Source organism: Ambystoma mexicanum, chromosome 7p (genome assembly GCF_040938575.1).
Source record: "Ambystoma mexicanum isolate Mex_15411 chromosome 7p, UKY_AmexF1_1, whole genome shotgun sequence".
NCBI classification, from domain to species: Eukaryota; Metazoa; Chordata; class Amphibia; order Caudata; family Ambystomatidae; genus Ambystoma; species Ambystoma mexicanum.
This window is the reverse complement of record NC_090939.1, coordinates 108367205-108382728: the sequence shown is the minus strand read 5'-3', so window position 1 is coordinate 108382728 and position 15524 is coordinate 108367205. Positions and strand designations below refer to the sequence as shown.

The following is a 15524-nucleotide window of genomic DNA, read 5'->3' as shown; positions in this document are numbered from 1 at the left end:
TAACAAACCCTTGAAACATGGGAAGTTGATCCAAAACATTGATGATCTGGTCACCTCGAATGAGATGACCATCTATTGGAAAAAGATCAAGGGTCATTCCAAAGTAGAGGGACCAGACAAAACTGGAAATGACTTAGCTAATCAGCTGGCCAAAACCGGAGCCATCCAAGGGGATCTAATTGAGATTGAGTCCCTGTTGGGGGAAATCCAGGTCACTGCTATCACTAGGTCCCAGACAAATGCTCACAACGACCTTCCAATTGCACAATGGAGTAAGGAGACCCCTGATGCTGATTTGATTACTGCTCAGAAGGGGGATCCAATAATTGGTAAATTTTACCAGCACCTTGAGGACCCTGAGAACTTTCCCCTGACGGATACCGATTACATTGGGAAAGAGGACCTAAGAGTGTTGATGAAATGTCCAAAAATGTTCCGAATCCAAGACGGTTTGTTGGTAAGGAAATCCAAAGCTGGCCACGATCAGTGGGTGGTTCCTACCTCATTCCGAAGCCTGATGTTAAGTCACGCCCATGATGCGGCCACCGCCGGTCATAGGGGGTTTCACACAACATTGGAAATCTTAAGAGAGGTTGCATACTGGCCACACATGGGGCAGGACCTCGACCAATACTTGAAGGGGTGTCTTGTGTGTGCGCAATTTCAGCCATCATCCCTCACGCACCGTGCGCCTCTCCAAAAGAGGGGGATGACACTGCCATGGTCGGATTTACAAATCGACTTTGTAGGCCCTGTGATTCGCTCTGCTAGGGGGAATAAGTACATGTTGACTGTGACATGCTTGTTTACCAAGTGGGTGGAATGTCTCCCAGCCCCAAATTGCAAGGCAGAAACTGCAGCTGCCTTGATGATTAACCACATCTTTTCCCGTTTTGGTCTACCTCAAAGGATTGAGTCAGACAGAGGTAGCCACTTCACCAGTGAAGTAATGACAAAGATGTGGGAGATACTGGGGGTCAAAAGGAAGTTGCATATTGCTTACCGGCCAGCTTCTTCTGGGGCAGTAGAGAGATATAACCGAACCATTGTGAGCATATTAAAGAAGTTTGCGGCAGATTCTGGGCCAAGTTGGGATATCCGATTACCTCTGGTCCTAATGGCCATTAGATCTACCCCTTCATCTGCAACCAAAATGTCACCATTTGAGTTGATGACTGGACGCAAGATGGTGCTTCCTCAGCATTTGCTCTACAGGACCCAAGAGCAGACACTGATAAATGCCTCCACAACTCAAGAGTATGTGGAGAATTTAAGGAAACACCTCCAACATGCTTTTGCTTATGCTCAGCGGAATCTAGAAAGATCAGCTGATAGCATGAAGACCCATTATGACCTGAAAACTTCCAGGAAGGAATATCAGGTGGGAGACCGGGTCTATCTATACAACTTCCAAAGAAACCAGGCAAAACAGTGGAAATTCTTGCCTACATGGAAGGGACCCTTTGAGATCATCGACAAGATCTCCCCTGTGGCCTACAAAATCCACATCCCCAAAGCTCCTTTGGCAGCGGGGGAAGACAAGTGGGTCCACATAAACCAGTTGAAGTGTTGCCATCCCAGGCACACTCTGCAACAACTGGAGGAATCCTCTGGAATCCTAGCGGGTACTGTCTCAGACTAATTCAGTTCCAATCATAAAACATACCACATCTAGTCTCTAAAATATTGTGATTTGCCTGAAACTGTCTCTTAGTTATACTGTTTTTTATCAAAATAAGAATGTAATGTTTCGTTATGATGAAATGCATATGCTGCCCCACTATCTCAACAGTGGTGGAAAAACGTCTATGAGTAGGTATTGCCGCTCTTCCTTTGTCGTCCTAGGAGAAAGAAAACCTGGAGACGGGACAAGGAGGACGATCCGGAGACCGGGAGCCGAGACGCAAGGGGCCCGGGGTACCGCCCAATCTTCCCATCAGGACCGGCGAGGAGAACTGATCAATCTGACCGGATGGAGAGGAAGATGCTGAACTGTGCCATCTACAGAATTGGAAGAAGATAATGTGGACATACCAGCGCCAGGGTTCAAAACCTCCCTTGCAACCGACTCCCCCTCGACTCAAGTCAAAGCGCAGTCGGGCGGGGGGGTTTGTGGAGGGTTTTGACCCATGTGGAATCATTAGACGGGGTGAATGTGGGGATTAAGCTGTCGCTGCCCATCATTTTACTCCAGAACAAAAATAAATCATTGGAGTGGGTAAAGATGGGGATGCGCTGTCGCCGCCCATCATTTCATCCCAGAATCCAGGAGAGCTGCGCAGTTGTGCGCACACCAAAATGGTTACCTAACTTGCCACCCACCAGTGTAAAGAAAGGTCTTTGTTAACAAAATCCACTGTTACTGATGTCAAAAAGTTGCTGAAATCGTGACTCATTGGACCACTTTAAAGATTCAACCTTTTTGTGGGGTTCCACATAACCATCTTACTGTAAGGAGCCCCATCAAAACAATGTTAAGCAAGGATTTACTACCATGTAAGAACCATTCCTGTTTAGAATGCATTAATCCAAGAAAGATCCCAAAATTGCATGCAGTACCAACAAAATCCTCAAGGCGGCACTAGCGGTCTAAACTCTGACAGGAGAGCTGTCTTGCAAAACTGTCTAGTGCAAAGAAAGGGGTCTCATTTCATCAAAAGTTCAAAGGGGTTGCCTGTCCTGAGAACTCTTGACACTTCAGAACTCAACACAAGAAGCCAGGAAATCACAGGGTTCTGTTAATTAAATGCAAAGTGGCTCCCTGGCCTCCTGATGTCAGCTTGCCAGACACCACACAAAGGACCCTTTCCTCTGAAAGGAATATGTTGATTTTGACTGTTTTACTGTCAACAAAGGCCTGCCTGCCAGAAGACATGTGACTGACCCACCCAAGTCTTGGAGGCGGACTCCAACACTCTGAGGACTGAATTGAAAGTAAAATATATATTTTACAAAAACACTGATAACTCTTTGTAATCAAATGACAGAAATGTATAACTTTGAGAGCCTTAATTTAAAAAATGTACCTTTAATTCAAGCCCAAACTCCAATTTGTGTGATGTTCTGGGGCAAAACCCTGCTAATTGTTAATATTACAGACACTGTGTTTCAGCTAGACAAACGAAAATGCATTGGTATGTGGGTAGATATGTGAGGAACAGTTGTATAAAATTTAATGAAGATCCAATGTTGTTTAGCACATTAAAAAGTGCTAAAAGTTGCCATTTTTGAATGCAAGCTCTTAGAAACAGCAGATTTAGGACAGAGTATACCTCATGTGATATGTGACATGGGTATGTAATTTCAAACAACTGTGTAACTGTGAAATATGTATTTTGATCATATATAGATTTGGGTGCACAGATGACAGGGGAGTTTTTTCAAGAGATCATAAATGGCTGACATCACTCTGACACAACTTAGCTCCCCCAATCAGGGGAGAAATGAAAGCTGGACCAATGACAAGTGAGAGGGGCAAGTTTAGTTATGACCAACACACACACCCACTTGCAGAACATATAAATGGACCACTGAAACTTAGGTAGGGACCTTCATTTCCATCTGCAGCTGGAAGCTCTGCCGGAAAAATCCATACTTACCTCCATCAAACTTCAAAGAGCCAACGCTTAGACTCCAAGATAAACAGAGACTTCAGAACCTTAACCAAAAAGGCCACTGCCAGCAAGAGTATTTGTCAGCAGGCCTAAAAATCTTTTTGCAACTGAACTCTTCAGACAGCCGGCTGACGCCGTCTGAATTTTGCCAAGAACTTTTGCAAGAACCCGGTGACAGAAATATCCAAAGAGAAGGCAGGACCCGACCCAGAGAACCGGTGCCTAGCAGAGACCAGGCCATTGTATCCAGAGTGCTGACCCCGATGCTGTGAGCAGTTCCAGAGGCCAGGCACTGTGAGCCGAACTCGGGAAGACCTGACCAGACTGAAGTCCGTGACCAAGTCGCTTTCCGGTTCAAAATCTCTTGTGAGTACTCAGCAAAACTCAGAACACATCTCTTAGTTAAAATCATATAATTCAATCCATTTTTAATCTAAGTAGAACTGCAGCTTATAAATTGTGTTATTCTGCCATCATTTTTAAAGCTGAAAAAGTGTTGCGTTTAAAATTTGCAAAACCAAAACGACCTCTACTAAATCGGTCATAACTCTGTAACCGTTTGGGCTAGAGACTTGCAGTAACTTTCATCTGAAAGCTTAGAATCTTAGCTTTTAATCACATCAAGAACCTCATTCCTACCCCTTATAGTTTTACCGCAATCGCGGAACACACATTCGCGAATTTTGCCGCGATTTGAAAATTTCTCCACTTGCAAAAAAAATAGCTGCTTTTGCTTTCCTCTGAAAAAAATCGTTTGCCTCAGAAAAACTATCCCTGCATCATTGCTAAAGTGATCCTGGACTAATAATAACTTGATTTCACTCACCCTGAACCTCCTAGAGGGAATTAAAAGCATTTTAGCATAATTTTCACTTAATTGCCAGCACATATCAAAGCACTTTTGCCTGTGGTTAAAACTCTGATTTGTAATCTTAGCTTGCTGGGGTGAACTGAATCACATTTAATTGCATTTCTGAGAACTGTGTGCTTCTTTCCATTTCCTTGCATTGCATAAAAGGGGGGGGGGGTGAATTGCCAGAGAAAAGTGATTACATTGTTTTGTTGAAATCATATTGAGTATTTTCTATACTGCATTTAATTCATTCAACCTTGCATTTCCTTGAACCCTATAAAGCATTCTCTACCACATTATACTTCTGTACCTAGTTACCAGTGTGCTACCTTATCCATTTCATGTCAACTCCTTAGTGATTATAAAGAAGTGTGCTAGTGTCAGATTCTCCGTTGTTAATCTTTATCATATCAGATTAAGTGTGATAGTCAATTATTAATTTATTATAAAGTGTGATATATATATCTATTGTTTAAATTATCAAATAAACCTTTTAACTTGCAAAACAGAACTACTTCTTGGCTCAGTGGGGTCAGGAGGATTCCAAGAGAGGGGTGTTATATAGGGGTAGTCATCCAGAACGCATGAACTGGACATAAAGATATATCAATAAGGGTTTTCATTCAGTATTATAGACTAGGCGTTGACTTAGCTGTAGTGTTGAATTGAATCCTCTTACAGTCCACTGTGTGGAAAGGTAAATGCACACCAGTAGCATGGTCTCTCCACCTAGTTTCCCAGGGATGTTCTTGCATATGCTTGTCTCTGAAGCCTACCACAACCTCTGGTGCTGGGCACAAGTGTTCCAAGACACATTCAGCCTTATTTGGATTTTCTTTTGTGGCTGCTTGGGCATCCACTCTCTCATATACCCCAGCAAGGTCTATTATTTACAGTAGAGTGATTGGTTTCTTCAGTTGGTGCTTTCCGAACGACGAGGAGGCACATCCCTTGATAATTTTCAGCCTAATGGCTTTGTCATCCGAAAAGTTTGCAAAGTCACAGTATATGATTTTCTTTTGGACCCTAATGACAAATGTGTCCATCGTCTCGTGTGGCATTTGGACACATTAGTTAAATGAGTATCTCTCATAATCCTTGTTGGGGAGGACTATTAGCTTCTTGTTAAGTGCAGCTACTGTAATTTTGGATGTGGTCTCTCTTGCTGTGGTGTCGTTTTGAGAATACTCTTCACCTCCTTCCCTGCAGGTTGCTGAATTTGTTAATCAGGTTGGGTGAGTCGTTGTCTCCTACTGCTTTGATACAGTCGTGGAAATCCTCAAGCCATTCCTCCCATCTCAGTCTTCTGCCCTGCTGTGGTTGTAGGGAAAATGGCTGTGGTACCCGTAAGAATGCGACTCTGGAGGAGGCGCTAGCCATGGTTATTGCTTGCACTGCTGGTTTGGCACCCTCCTGGCCATTGTTTATCATGATGGTGGCTGCGGGTATGCTCTTGTTACGCTCACCTGGTATCCACGGGGACGCTACCCACCCCTGGTTGGATGATTTGCACTCTCGAACCCTCTCCCAGTCCCTTGGTAAGGCCTCTGGTTAAAGATGGGTCTGCAATATAGGAGAGCTGGATTCAATACCAGATTGTCTTTATGTTTTCCTACCTCCCTTGGCCTCAACTCCATCCTCCCCCTTGGGCCCTCTCCTCACCTGAATATTGTAAAAGGTGGATTCTCCGTCCTGCTCCTTGTGGCAGGGGCGTGTAGATGTGGGGGGCGAGCAGCGACCAAGTTACTTCACTGGTGCAAGCCCCACCCCCCATGGGAATCCAGGCCTGCATAGGTTTGCTGCTTTACAGTATTTATATGCAGTTCTTATGTTCCTCTTATTTCAAATAATAATGTCTTGCTTCTTTCCTTTAAGGTATGGAAAGGTATTTTGGTGTTGTCATGCAGTTTGAAGATGAGCATGGGCCGTTAGGCGAAAGCGCGGTGTGCTTGATGCTGTCCGGCGCGGTGTGCGCAATGCTGTCCGGTGAGTAATGCGCGATGCGCGGTGCTGTTTCGTCTTTTATATTGCTAACTTGTGTCTTTTCTCTCCTTGCAGGTTGCGATGTTCCTCGCCTAGCGTAATGTTCCAGCAATGATACTGACCAGGAGATGACTTCCCAGGAAAGAATTGTGTGGCTTTCTTCATTCGGGAGGAAACGTGAGTAAATGCTTACTAATGCTGTCTTTCTTTCTCCTCTTTCCAGGTTATGGTATTCCAGGATGCATGCGGTGCCGGAGGATGGAGTTCGTACCTTCAGGTGAGTGGAACTGAAGTCGGCGATGGATTGAAGACAGGATACTGTTCCAGGTAAGTTTCGTAGTGTTCCTTCTCTCTCTGCAGGCCCTTGGTTTCAGGTAAGCTGGCACCAAAGGACTGGACATGATACGCGTTATCCTGCCCACAGCAGAATAACTCAAAGCATATTCTGCTGTTTGAGTGCAGTTTAAATAGTCACAGGTAAAGTAGTCCAGGTAAAATAGTCCCAGGCCTGCCACACCCAAAGTAGTCCAGGTAAAGTAGTGCCAGGCCTGCCACACCCAAAAGACTAGACCGCATATCTCAGTTCCTTGTAACTGTTGTGACATGTTGTCAGTAGGTCCATTCTAATATGTGCGTCCAATAGGCAGAAATAGGATATGTTCAATATTTCTTTAGCCAACTATTTCCAAATATTTGTATTTGTGTACTCCTCAAAGCTTTGCACATCTGTTTCTCCGTATCTGCTAGGGCTGGTATTTTGGCGTTGGCATGAAGTGACTTACGAATCACATTCTCCATCCTCGTCACTTTCACATTGATCATTTGCACAAATGTGGCATTTTGAATTGGCCTCTACATTATTTGATCTGATCATACCCCATATGGATACCATTGATATGTGCACTTACACCAGCCAGGCACATCAGGGACAAGATCTGTAAAGCAAGCCAGAAAAAGGCGTATCACTGTTGATAATTATTCTCTTACGTAGCATTTTTCAGCGGTAACATAATCCCATTTTTGATTTACCAGGCTCCAACACTAAGACCACTTGATCTCTGCCTGACGCTATGACATCTGCGAGTACCGGTGGCCCATTTGGCTTCTCCAGCCACACTTTTGCACCCGGTACCATGTGGTCTGATGAACCAAGACCATGGTCCCTGTGAGTAGTTAATACTGTAGGGGGATCTCCCTTTTTGATCATGGACAGTTTGACAGGTATGACAGTCAATTGGGCTATCCTATCTCCCAATTGGATAGGCAAAATCTGAACGCCATTTTTCCTTAAAATTGCTTGTATTCCTCCTTGATAGTCAGCATCTATCACTCCTCCCAGCACTTGGATGCCCTTCAATGCTAATCCGGATCTAGGGGCAATCCATACCACATGTATGAGGGAATGTGTACTCCAATCCTAGTCTGCATGGCAATCATATTTCTGGGTTCTAAACTGATTTCTCTCTGAGCTTGCAAGTCTACTCCTGCAGATTTGGGAGTTGCTCTGTAAGGAGCTAAAACACCTGGTGTAAACTCCCAGTATAACAACGTTTCTGTAGCTAACTGAGGTTGCATCTGCACCGTAGGCATCAACAGGTGTGTCAAGGGAGTCACACACTCAGCCACCGGACGATTATTCAACACCTTGACCACATCAAACCCACACTCACGCCAACCTACCAGGCTCTCATTCCCTGATTTATGCAATTTCTCCTTCAATAGTCCATTCATTCTCTCGATTAGGGCTCTCCCTTGGGGATGCTAAGGGACATGGTAGAGCCATGCAACATTGGTCTCTTGACAATACTCCTGAATTTGAAATGTGTGACATTGTCACTCTGAATTTGCAAGGGCACGCCATAATGCAATATATTGTGGTCTAACAACTTAATGGTGTTTAATTGTGTGGCCCTCTTGAATGCCAACGCCATCAAATATCCTGAAAAAGTATCCACAATGATGCATGCATATTGACAGCCTTTACTGATGGGCAAAGGACCGATAGAATCGATCTGCCAGATTTGACCTGGTAACTTGCCTCTTTGCAACGTGCCCTGGAAAATATGAGGGATGGGTCTATGGTGTTGATGTTGACACACCGGACATTGCAAAATGATTGTTTTCACTACCTCTTAAGGGATATTGATCCCTCAAGCTTGTGCCCACCTGCAAGTAGCTTTTTCTCCAAGATGCCCACATTTCCGGTGAGCCCACTTGGCCAGACCCTCCAAATCGTCACCCTGAGCCTCTGCATCCACAGATGAAATCTTGGTGTGTTCATCTGCAACAAAATTAAACAATTTCTCTAATGAGTCTGTAGTACAGTGTGCATCTACATGATACACTGCTACTTCACTTTGTATGAGGTTCAATATTCAAAGTGGTGGGCATTACAGAAGGTGAGAGTGATGCAGAGGCTGGAATGCAGGGATCCCTCAAAAGAGAGAATGTGGTCTTTGAGGGTGATCTTAAGTCATGAAATAGTGTGCCGGCCATAAACTTGCATTCTGTCCTGTATTCATGTTGTGCTTTCCCAGGGCTATATATGGTCATGGGAGGCCTGCAAGCATGAATCACGGTCAGCATCAAAAAGGACTTGAAGAAGAGAGCCAGATTGTGGGGAAAAGCAGCGCGATGCAGCCATAAATCTGAATTGAGAGTTCTTTCGAGCCTGACACTCATCCAGCCTTGACCCCTGTCAGAGCATCTGAGTGTGGGCGAAGTGTGATTTGACAGATGACTGTGAGGCAGACAAGCTTGCACTGCATCGCTCCTTCTAATAAAGATAATTACAAAATCCAATTATAAACCCCACGTCAGTCATGAATGCATGTATAGTGATTTGAAGGCACACTGTGGGCCTCATTATAAGTTTGCCGGTCCGGAAACAAGGGTGCCGGTAAGCTCACTGGCACCCTTGTTTCCGGACCAGCAAACTACAAGTCTGCCTGCAGGCACGCTGCGGCCGACAGATCTAATTACCGGCACCTAACTTTCTGGCCGCTGGACTCGGAATGAGCCGGTGGCACCGGGAGGTCAGGCGCCGGTAAATCATTCCGAGTCTGGCAGAAACCAGACAGTAGCACCGGCAGCGTTACTGCCGGACTCGGAATGAGGCCCCATGTCGTCTGGGTTTGTTGACACCATCAGCGACATGTCCTTCCTTTGTGTGCAGTGCTCTTTCTGCTTGTCCTTCGCCCATGTCTTCCCAGTGCCCCTATTTTTGCTTCACTTATTCCAATCTCTTTGAACTTTTCCCTAACCTAATTGACATGTTTCTCGTTCTTTTGTCACCTCCCTCTTCCAGGGCACCAACCTGCAGTTGGCTCGCATCAAGCACTTCTTAATCCAGGACAGAGTCCCGCTGCCTGAAGCTAAAGGGCGAGTGGTGAGTAGAGTCAGAGCAGAAAGAAGACTTATTTTATTGCCAGAACTGCAATCATGGAAACCAGTGGTGCCTCATTACTGGAGAAATTCACCTTCTGGCAAATTACTGTTCTCCCTCTGTTACACTGCCACTGAGTGGTCCTAGCAGTGGCCTTCATTACTGGTAGTGGTAAAGCTGCAATGCTGTAATGTTGGAACACAAGTTTCTGCATTTCGTGCGCCTGCATAAACAGAGTAATGTAATGTAATATGTCATGTGTATAGCGTCTAGTGCCATTGGTATGGCCTTAAAGTGTTGTGTGGAGTAACAGTTTACTATCCTGTGGCTCCATGATGAGGGTAAGTGCTTGCACCCTTATGACCTCCACCAGGCCCAAAACTAAATTTTAAAAAACAATTTAGGAGCTCGCGCTAGTGGCCCCCGCGAGCCCCACCATGGCAACGGTAACTTTAAAAGTAAAATGTGTGCCCCTTTGTGCCACGTTCATATAGCAACTGCAACCCTCATACAGACCCACTGAGATAGCGTCCCATCTCTAAGTGAACTGTGTTGCTTAGCCTGGTATCACACCTAGGAGTACCGTTAGTTAGCGATCTTTCACATTTAGATGAACTGTGCTCTAAGTGCGCTAGTTAGTCCAGACAGAATTGTGATTATTAGTCTGTGTCACATCTAGACAAACCTGTGAATATTAGCCTGCGTCACCTCTAGACGAACCTGTGAATATTAGCCTATGTCACCTCTAGACAAACCTGTGAAGATTAGCCTGTGTCACATCTAGACAGATTTGTGAATACTACCCTGTGTCACCTCTAGACAAACCTGTGAAGATTAGCCTGCGTTAGATCTAGACAGATTTGTGAATACTAGCCTCTGTCACCTCTAGACAATCCTGTGAAGACTATCCCATGTCACATCTAGATACATTTGTGAATATTAGCCTGTGTCACATCTAGACAGAATTGTGAATACTAGCCTGTGTCACATCTAGACAAACCTGTGAAAATTAGCCTGTGCAGCATCTAGACAGAATTGTGAAGAATTGCCCGTGTCACATCTAGACAGAATTGTGTATACTAGCCTGTGTCACATCTAGACAAACCTGTGAAGATGAGCCTGTGTCACATCTAGACAAACCTGTGAATATTAGCCTATGTCACCTGTAGACAAACCTGTGAAGATTAGCCTGTGTCACATCTAGACAGATTTGTGAATACTACCCTGTGTCACATCTAGACAAACCTGTGAATATTAGCCTGTGTAACATCTAGACAGAATTGTGAATATTAGCCTGTGTCACATCTAGACAAACCTGTGAAAATTACCACCGTCACATCTAGACAGTTTTGTGAATACTAGCCTGTGTCACAGCTAGACAGATTTGTGAATACCAACCTGTGTCTCATCTAGACAAACCTGTGAAGATTAGCCTGCATCACATCTAGACAGATCTCTGAATTGTAGCCTGTGTCACATCTAGACAAACCTGTGAAGATTAGCCTCTGTCACATCTAGACAGATCTCTGAATTCTAGCCTGTGTCACATCTAGACAAACCTGTGAAGATTAGCCCGTGTCACATCTAGACAGATCTCTGAATTCTAGCCTGTGTCACATCTGGACAAACCTGTGAAAATTAGCCTGTGTAACATCTACACAGAATTGTGAATATTAGCCAGTGTCACATCTAGACAAACCTTTGAAAATTAGATTGTGTAACATCTAGAGAGAATTGTGAAGATTAGCCTGTGCCACATCTACTGTGGAAATTAGCCCATGCCACATCTAGACAGATTTGTGAATATTAGCCTGTGTCACATCTAGATAAACCTGTGAAGATTAGCCTGTGTCACATCTAGACAGAACTGTGAAGATTAGCCATGCCCCACTTTTAGATACATTTATAAAGATTAGCCACGGGTCACATTTATATAGTTTTGTGAAGATTAGCCATGCAGCACTTTTAGATACATTTGTTGAAGATGAGCCACGCGTCACACTTAGACTGTGAAATTAACCCTGTGTATCAATATATAGAATTGTGTAGATTAGCCACAAAGGATAACTTAGAGAGTAGCCAATGTACTAACCACCCCACTCCATCCGAAACACCACCAAACACTATACATGCCCCCTGGGCTAGCCAACCTATGCACTAACACACACCCAAACAAGCTTACAAAAACAACCTGGACACTGGACCTTACCCCATACGGATACAACAAGCCAGTGCACCCAACCTGAAATATCCTCCAATCTCCACATAAAACACACAGACACCTTCCTGCATACCAGTCACCTAGACACAACCCAGGCATTGGACCTTACCCATTCCGACACAATAACCCAGTACATGCAACCAACCATCCGCAGGTCAACACACACAGAGGCCAGGTGCTCCTGGTTCTGGACCTATCCTATCACTGTGCCCTCACTACCCAACCCCCGTCCTCATTTGTGCAGAGCGATGTGAGCGCCTGGAGACTGCCCTTGCGTGCTAGCGGTGCGCAGTATAAATCAACATAACATAACAAATTGGTATCAGCAAATACTGTGGCCCTAAAATATGCACATTTCCGGTGCAGTAATGGTGCGCCTGAAGGAAAAGAAAAACGTTCCTATGATAAATGAGACAACACATTGCACACACTACACATTTCCGCAGCAACTAACAGGAAATACCATTTTCAAGGCTTCAGGGGATTTTATTTTCGGTGGTATTCGCCAACATTCTAGGACATTATATTTTTCTTCTATTTTCATTTCTGTCATTGGGACCAGCAGTATTTTTACCACTGGTGGTAAATTGGCAATAAGCCAGCGGAGCCCATTTATCAGTCGAGCAATATTTGTCCTGTGTGTAATTGCAGTAATCTCAGGTTGTGTTTTCTATTTGCCACCAGCAGTAGCGGTAGCATTATCACACTCACTGGAATGAATCTCTGGTTGTGTTTTGTATTTGCCACCAGCAGTAGTGGTAGCATTATCACACTCACTGGAATGAATCTCTGGTTGTGTTTTCTATTTGCCACTAGTGGTAGAAGTAGCATTATCACACTCACTGGAATTAATCTCTGGTCGTGGTTTCTATATGCCACCACCAATAGCATTAACATAATTACCTGAATTAATCTCGGGTTGTGTTTTCAATTTGCCACCAGCAGTAGCAGTAGCATTATCACACTCACTGGAAAGAATCTCTGGTTGTGTTTTCTATTTGCCACCAGCAGTAGCGGTAGCATTATCACACTCACTGGAATGAATCTCTGGTTGTGTTTTATATTTGCCACTAGTGGTAGCAGTAGCATTATCACACTCACTGGAACTAATCTCTGGTTGTGTTTTCTATTTGCGCCCAGTGGTAGCGGTAGCATTATCACACTCACTGGAATGGATCTCTGGTTGTGTTTTCTATTTGCCACTAGTGGTAGCAGTAGCATTATCACACTCACTGGAATTAATCTCTGGTTGTGGTTTCTATATGCCACCACCAATAGCATTATCACAATTACCTGAATTAATCTCGGGTTGTGTTTTCAATTTGCCACCAGCAGTAGCAGTAGCATTATCACACTCACTGGAAAGAATCTCTGGTTGTGTTTTCTATTTGCCACCAGTGGTAGCGGTAGCATTATCACACTCACTGGAATGAATCTCTGGTTGTGTTTTCTATTTGCCACTAGCAGTAGCGGTAGCATTATCACACTCACTGGAAAGAATCTCTGGTTGTGTTTTCTATTTGCCACCAGTGGTAGCGGTAGCATTATCACACTCACTGGAATGAAGCTCTGGTTGTGTTTTCTATTTGCCACTAGCAGTAGCGGTAGCATTATCAGACTCACTGGAAAGAATCTCCGGTTGTGTTTTCTATTTGCCACCAGTGGTAGCGGTAGCATTATCACACTCACTGGAATGAATCTCTGGTTGTGTTTCCTATTTGCCACCAGCAGTAGCGGTAGCATTATCACACTCACTGGAAAGAATCTCTGGCTGTGTTTTCTATTTGCCACCAGTGGTAGCGGTAAAACACGCCAACCAAGGGGAAAGAGGGTTCATGTGAATGAAGCCATAGAATGGATCAATGGAATAAACTGCACACTGTAAAGGAGCTAAATGTGGGGATAGATCAGGTCAAGGAGCATGAAAAATATTAAATCAATCTTTAATAAACACATATTCAATTACCATACACAATTTGAAAACAGCATAAAAACACATAATCAATGCTGAACATATCCAGTTACAGTGCACATTAATTTAGTAGCCATCCTAAGATGTAAGCATGAGTGCCCTGAACATAACATAGTTCAAAAGTGCATAACATCCGAGGACAGCAAAAATCCCCAATTGGTGCCCAATCTGTATTAAAAAAAAGTTTTTTATAAGCAAAATTAAGGCAGAAAAGGGGAAAGAGAAAGGTATACAAAAATTGAAATGGCTTAAAGAGTTATAAAGGGCAACACGTCCACGCAGACCAGGATAATCAATATTTTTTGCGGGATAAAGGAGGTTGTACCCTAATCAAACCAACCAATTCATTATTGAAAACAGACAAGCAGGATAGCATCAACATATACTGCAACAAAGCCAATACTTGTCTCCAATCTGACCAAAGTAGTCTAGTGGTACCAGTGGTAGCGGTAGCATTATCACACTCACTGGAATGAATCTCTGGTTGTGTTTTCTATTTGCCACCAGTGGTAGCGGTAGCATTATCACACTCACTGGAATGAATCTCTGGTTGTGTTTTCTATTTGCCACCAGTGGTAGCGGTAGCATTATCACACTCACTGGAATGAATCTCTAGTTGTGTTTTCTATTTGCCACCAGCAGTAGCGGTAGCATTATCACACTCACTGGAATGAATCTCTGGTTGTGTTTTCTATTTGCCACCACCGGTAGTGGTAGCATTATCACACTCACTGGAATGAATCTCTGGTTGTGTTTTCTATTTGCCACCAGTGGTAGCGGTAGCATTATCACACTCACTGGAATGAATCTCTGGTTGTGTTTTCTATTTGCCACCAGAAGTAGCGGTAGCATTATCACACTCACTGGATTGAATCTCTGATTGTGTTTTCTATTTGCCACCAGCGGTAGTGGTAGCATTATCACACACACTGGAATTAATCTCTGGTTTTGTTTTCTATTTGCTACCAGCGGTAGCGGTAGCATTATCACACTCACTGGAATGAATTTCTGGTTGTGTTTTCTATTTGGCACCAGCAGTAGTGGTAGCATTATCACACTCAATGGAACAAATCTCTGGTTGTGTTTTCTATTTGCTACCAGCGGTAGCGGTAGCATTATCACACTCACTGGAATGAATTTCTGGTTGTGTTTTCTATTTGCCACCAGAGGTAGTGGTAGCATTATCACACACACTGGAATGAATCTCTGGCTGTCTTTTCTATTTGCCACCAGCAGTAGCATTATCACACACACTGGAATGAATCTCTGGCTGTGTTTTCTATTTGCCACCAGTGGTAGCGGTAGCATTATCACACAGACTAGAACAAATCTCTGGTTGTGTTTTCTACTTGCCACAAGCGGTAGCATTATCACACACACTGGAATGAATCACTGGCTGTGTTTTCTATTTGCCACCAGTGGTAGCGGTAGCATTATCACACACACTGGAACAAATCTCTGTGTTTTTTTGTTCTATTTTCCACCAGCGGTAGCAG

At 44.0% G+C, this 15524-nt stretch overlaps 1 protein-coding gene across 2 annotated transcripts in view; it reads left to right on the top strand.

The window, feature by feature from the left end:
* DRD3 (dopamine receptor D3) overlaps nucleotides 1-15524 on the top strand; it is a 1457150-nt gene that overhangs the window by 685899 nt on the left and 755727 nt on the right. For both annotated transcript variants that reach the window (XM_069635897.1, XM_069635898.1), the window contains one exon: nucleotides 9758-9838. In XM_069635897.1, coding sequence (XP_069491998.1) covers nucleotides 9758-9838 — 81 coding nt within the window. The remainder of the gene's footprint in view (nucleotides 1-9757; nucleotides 9839-15524) is intronic.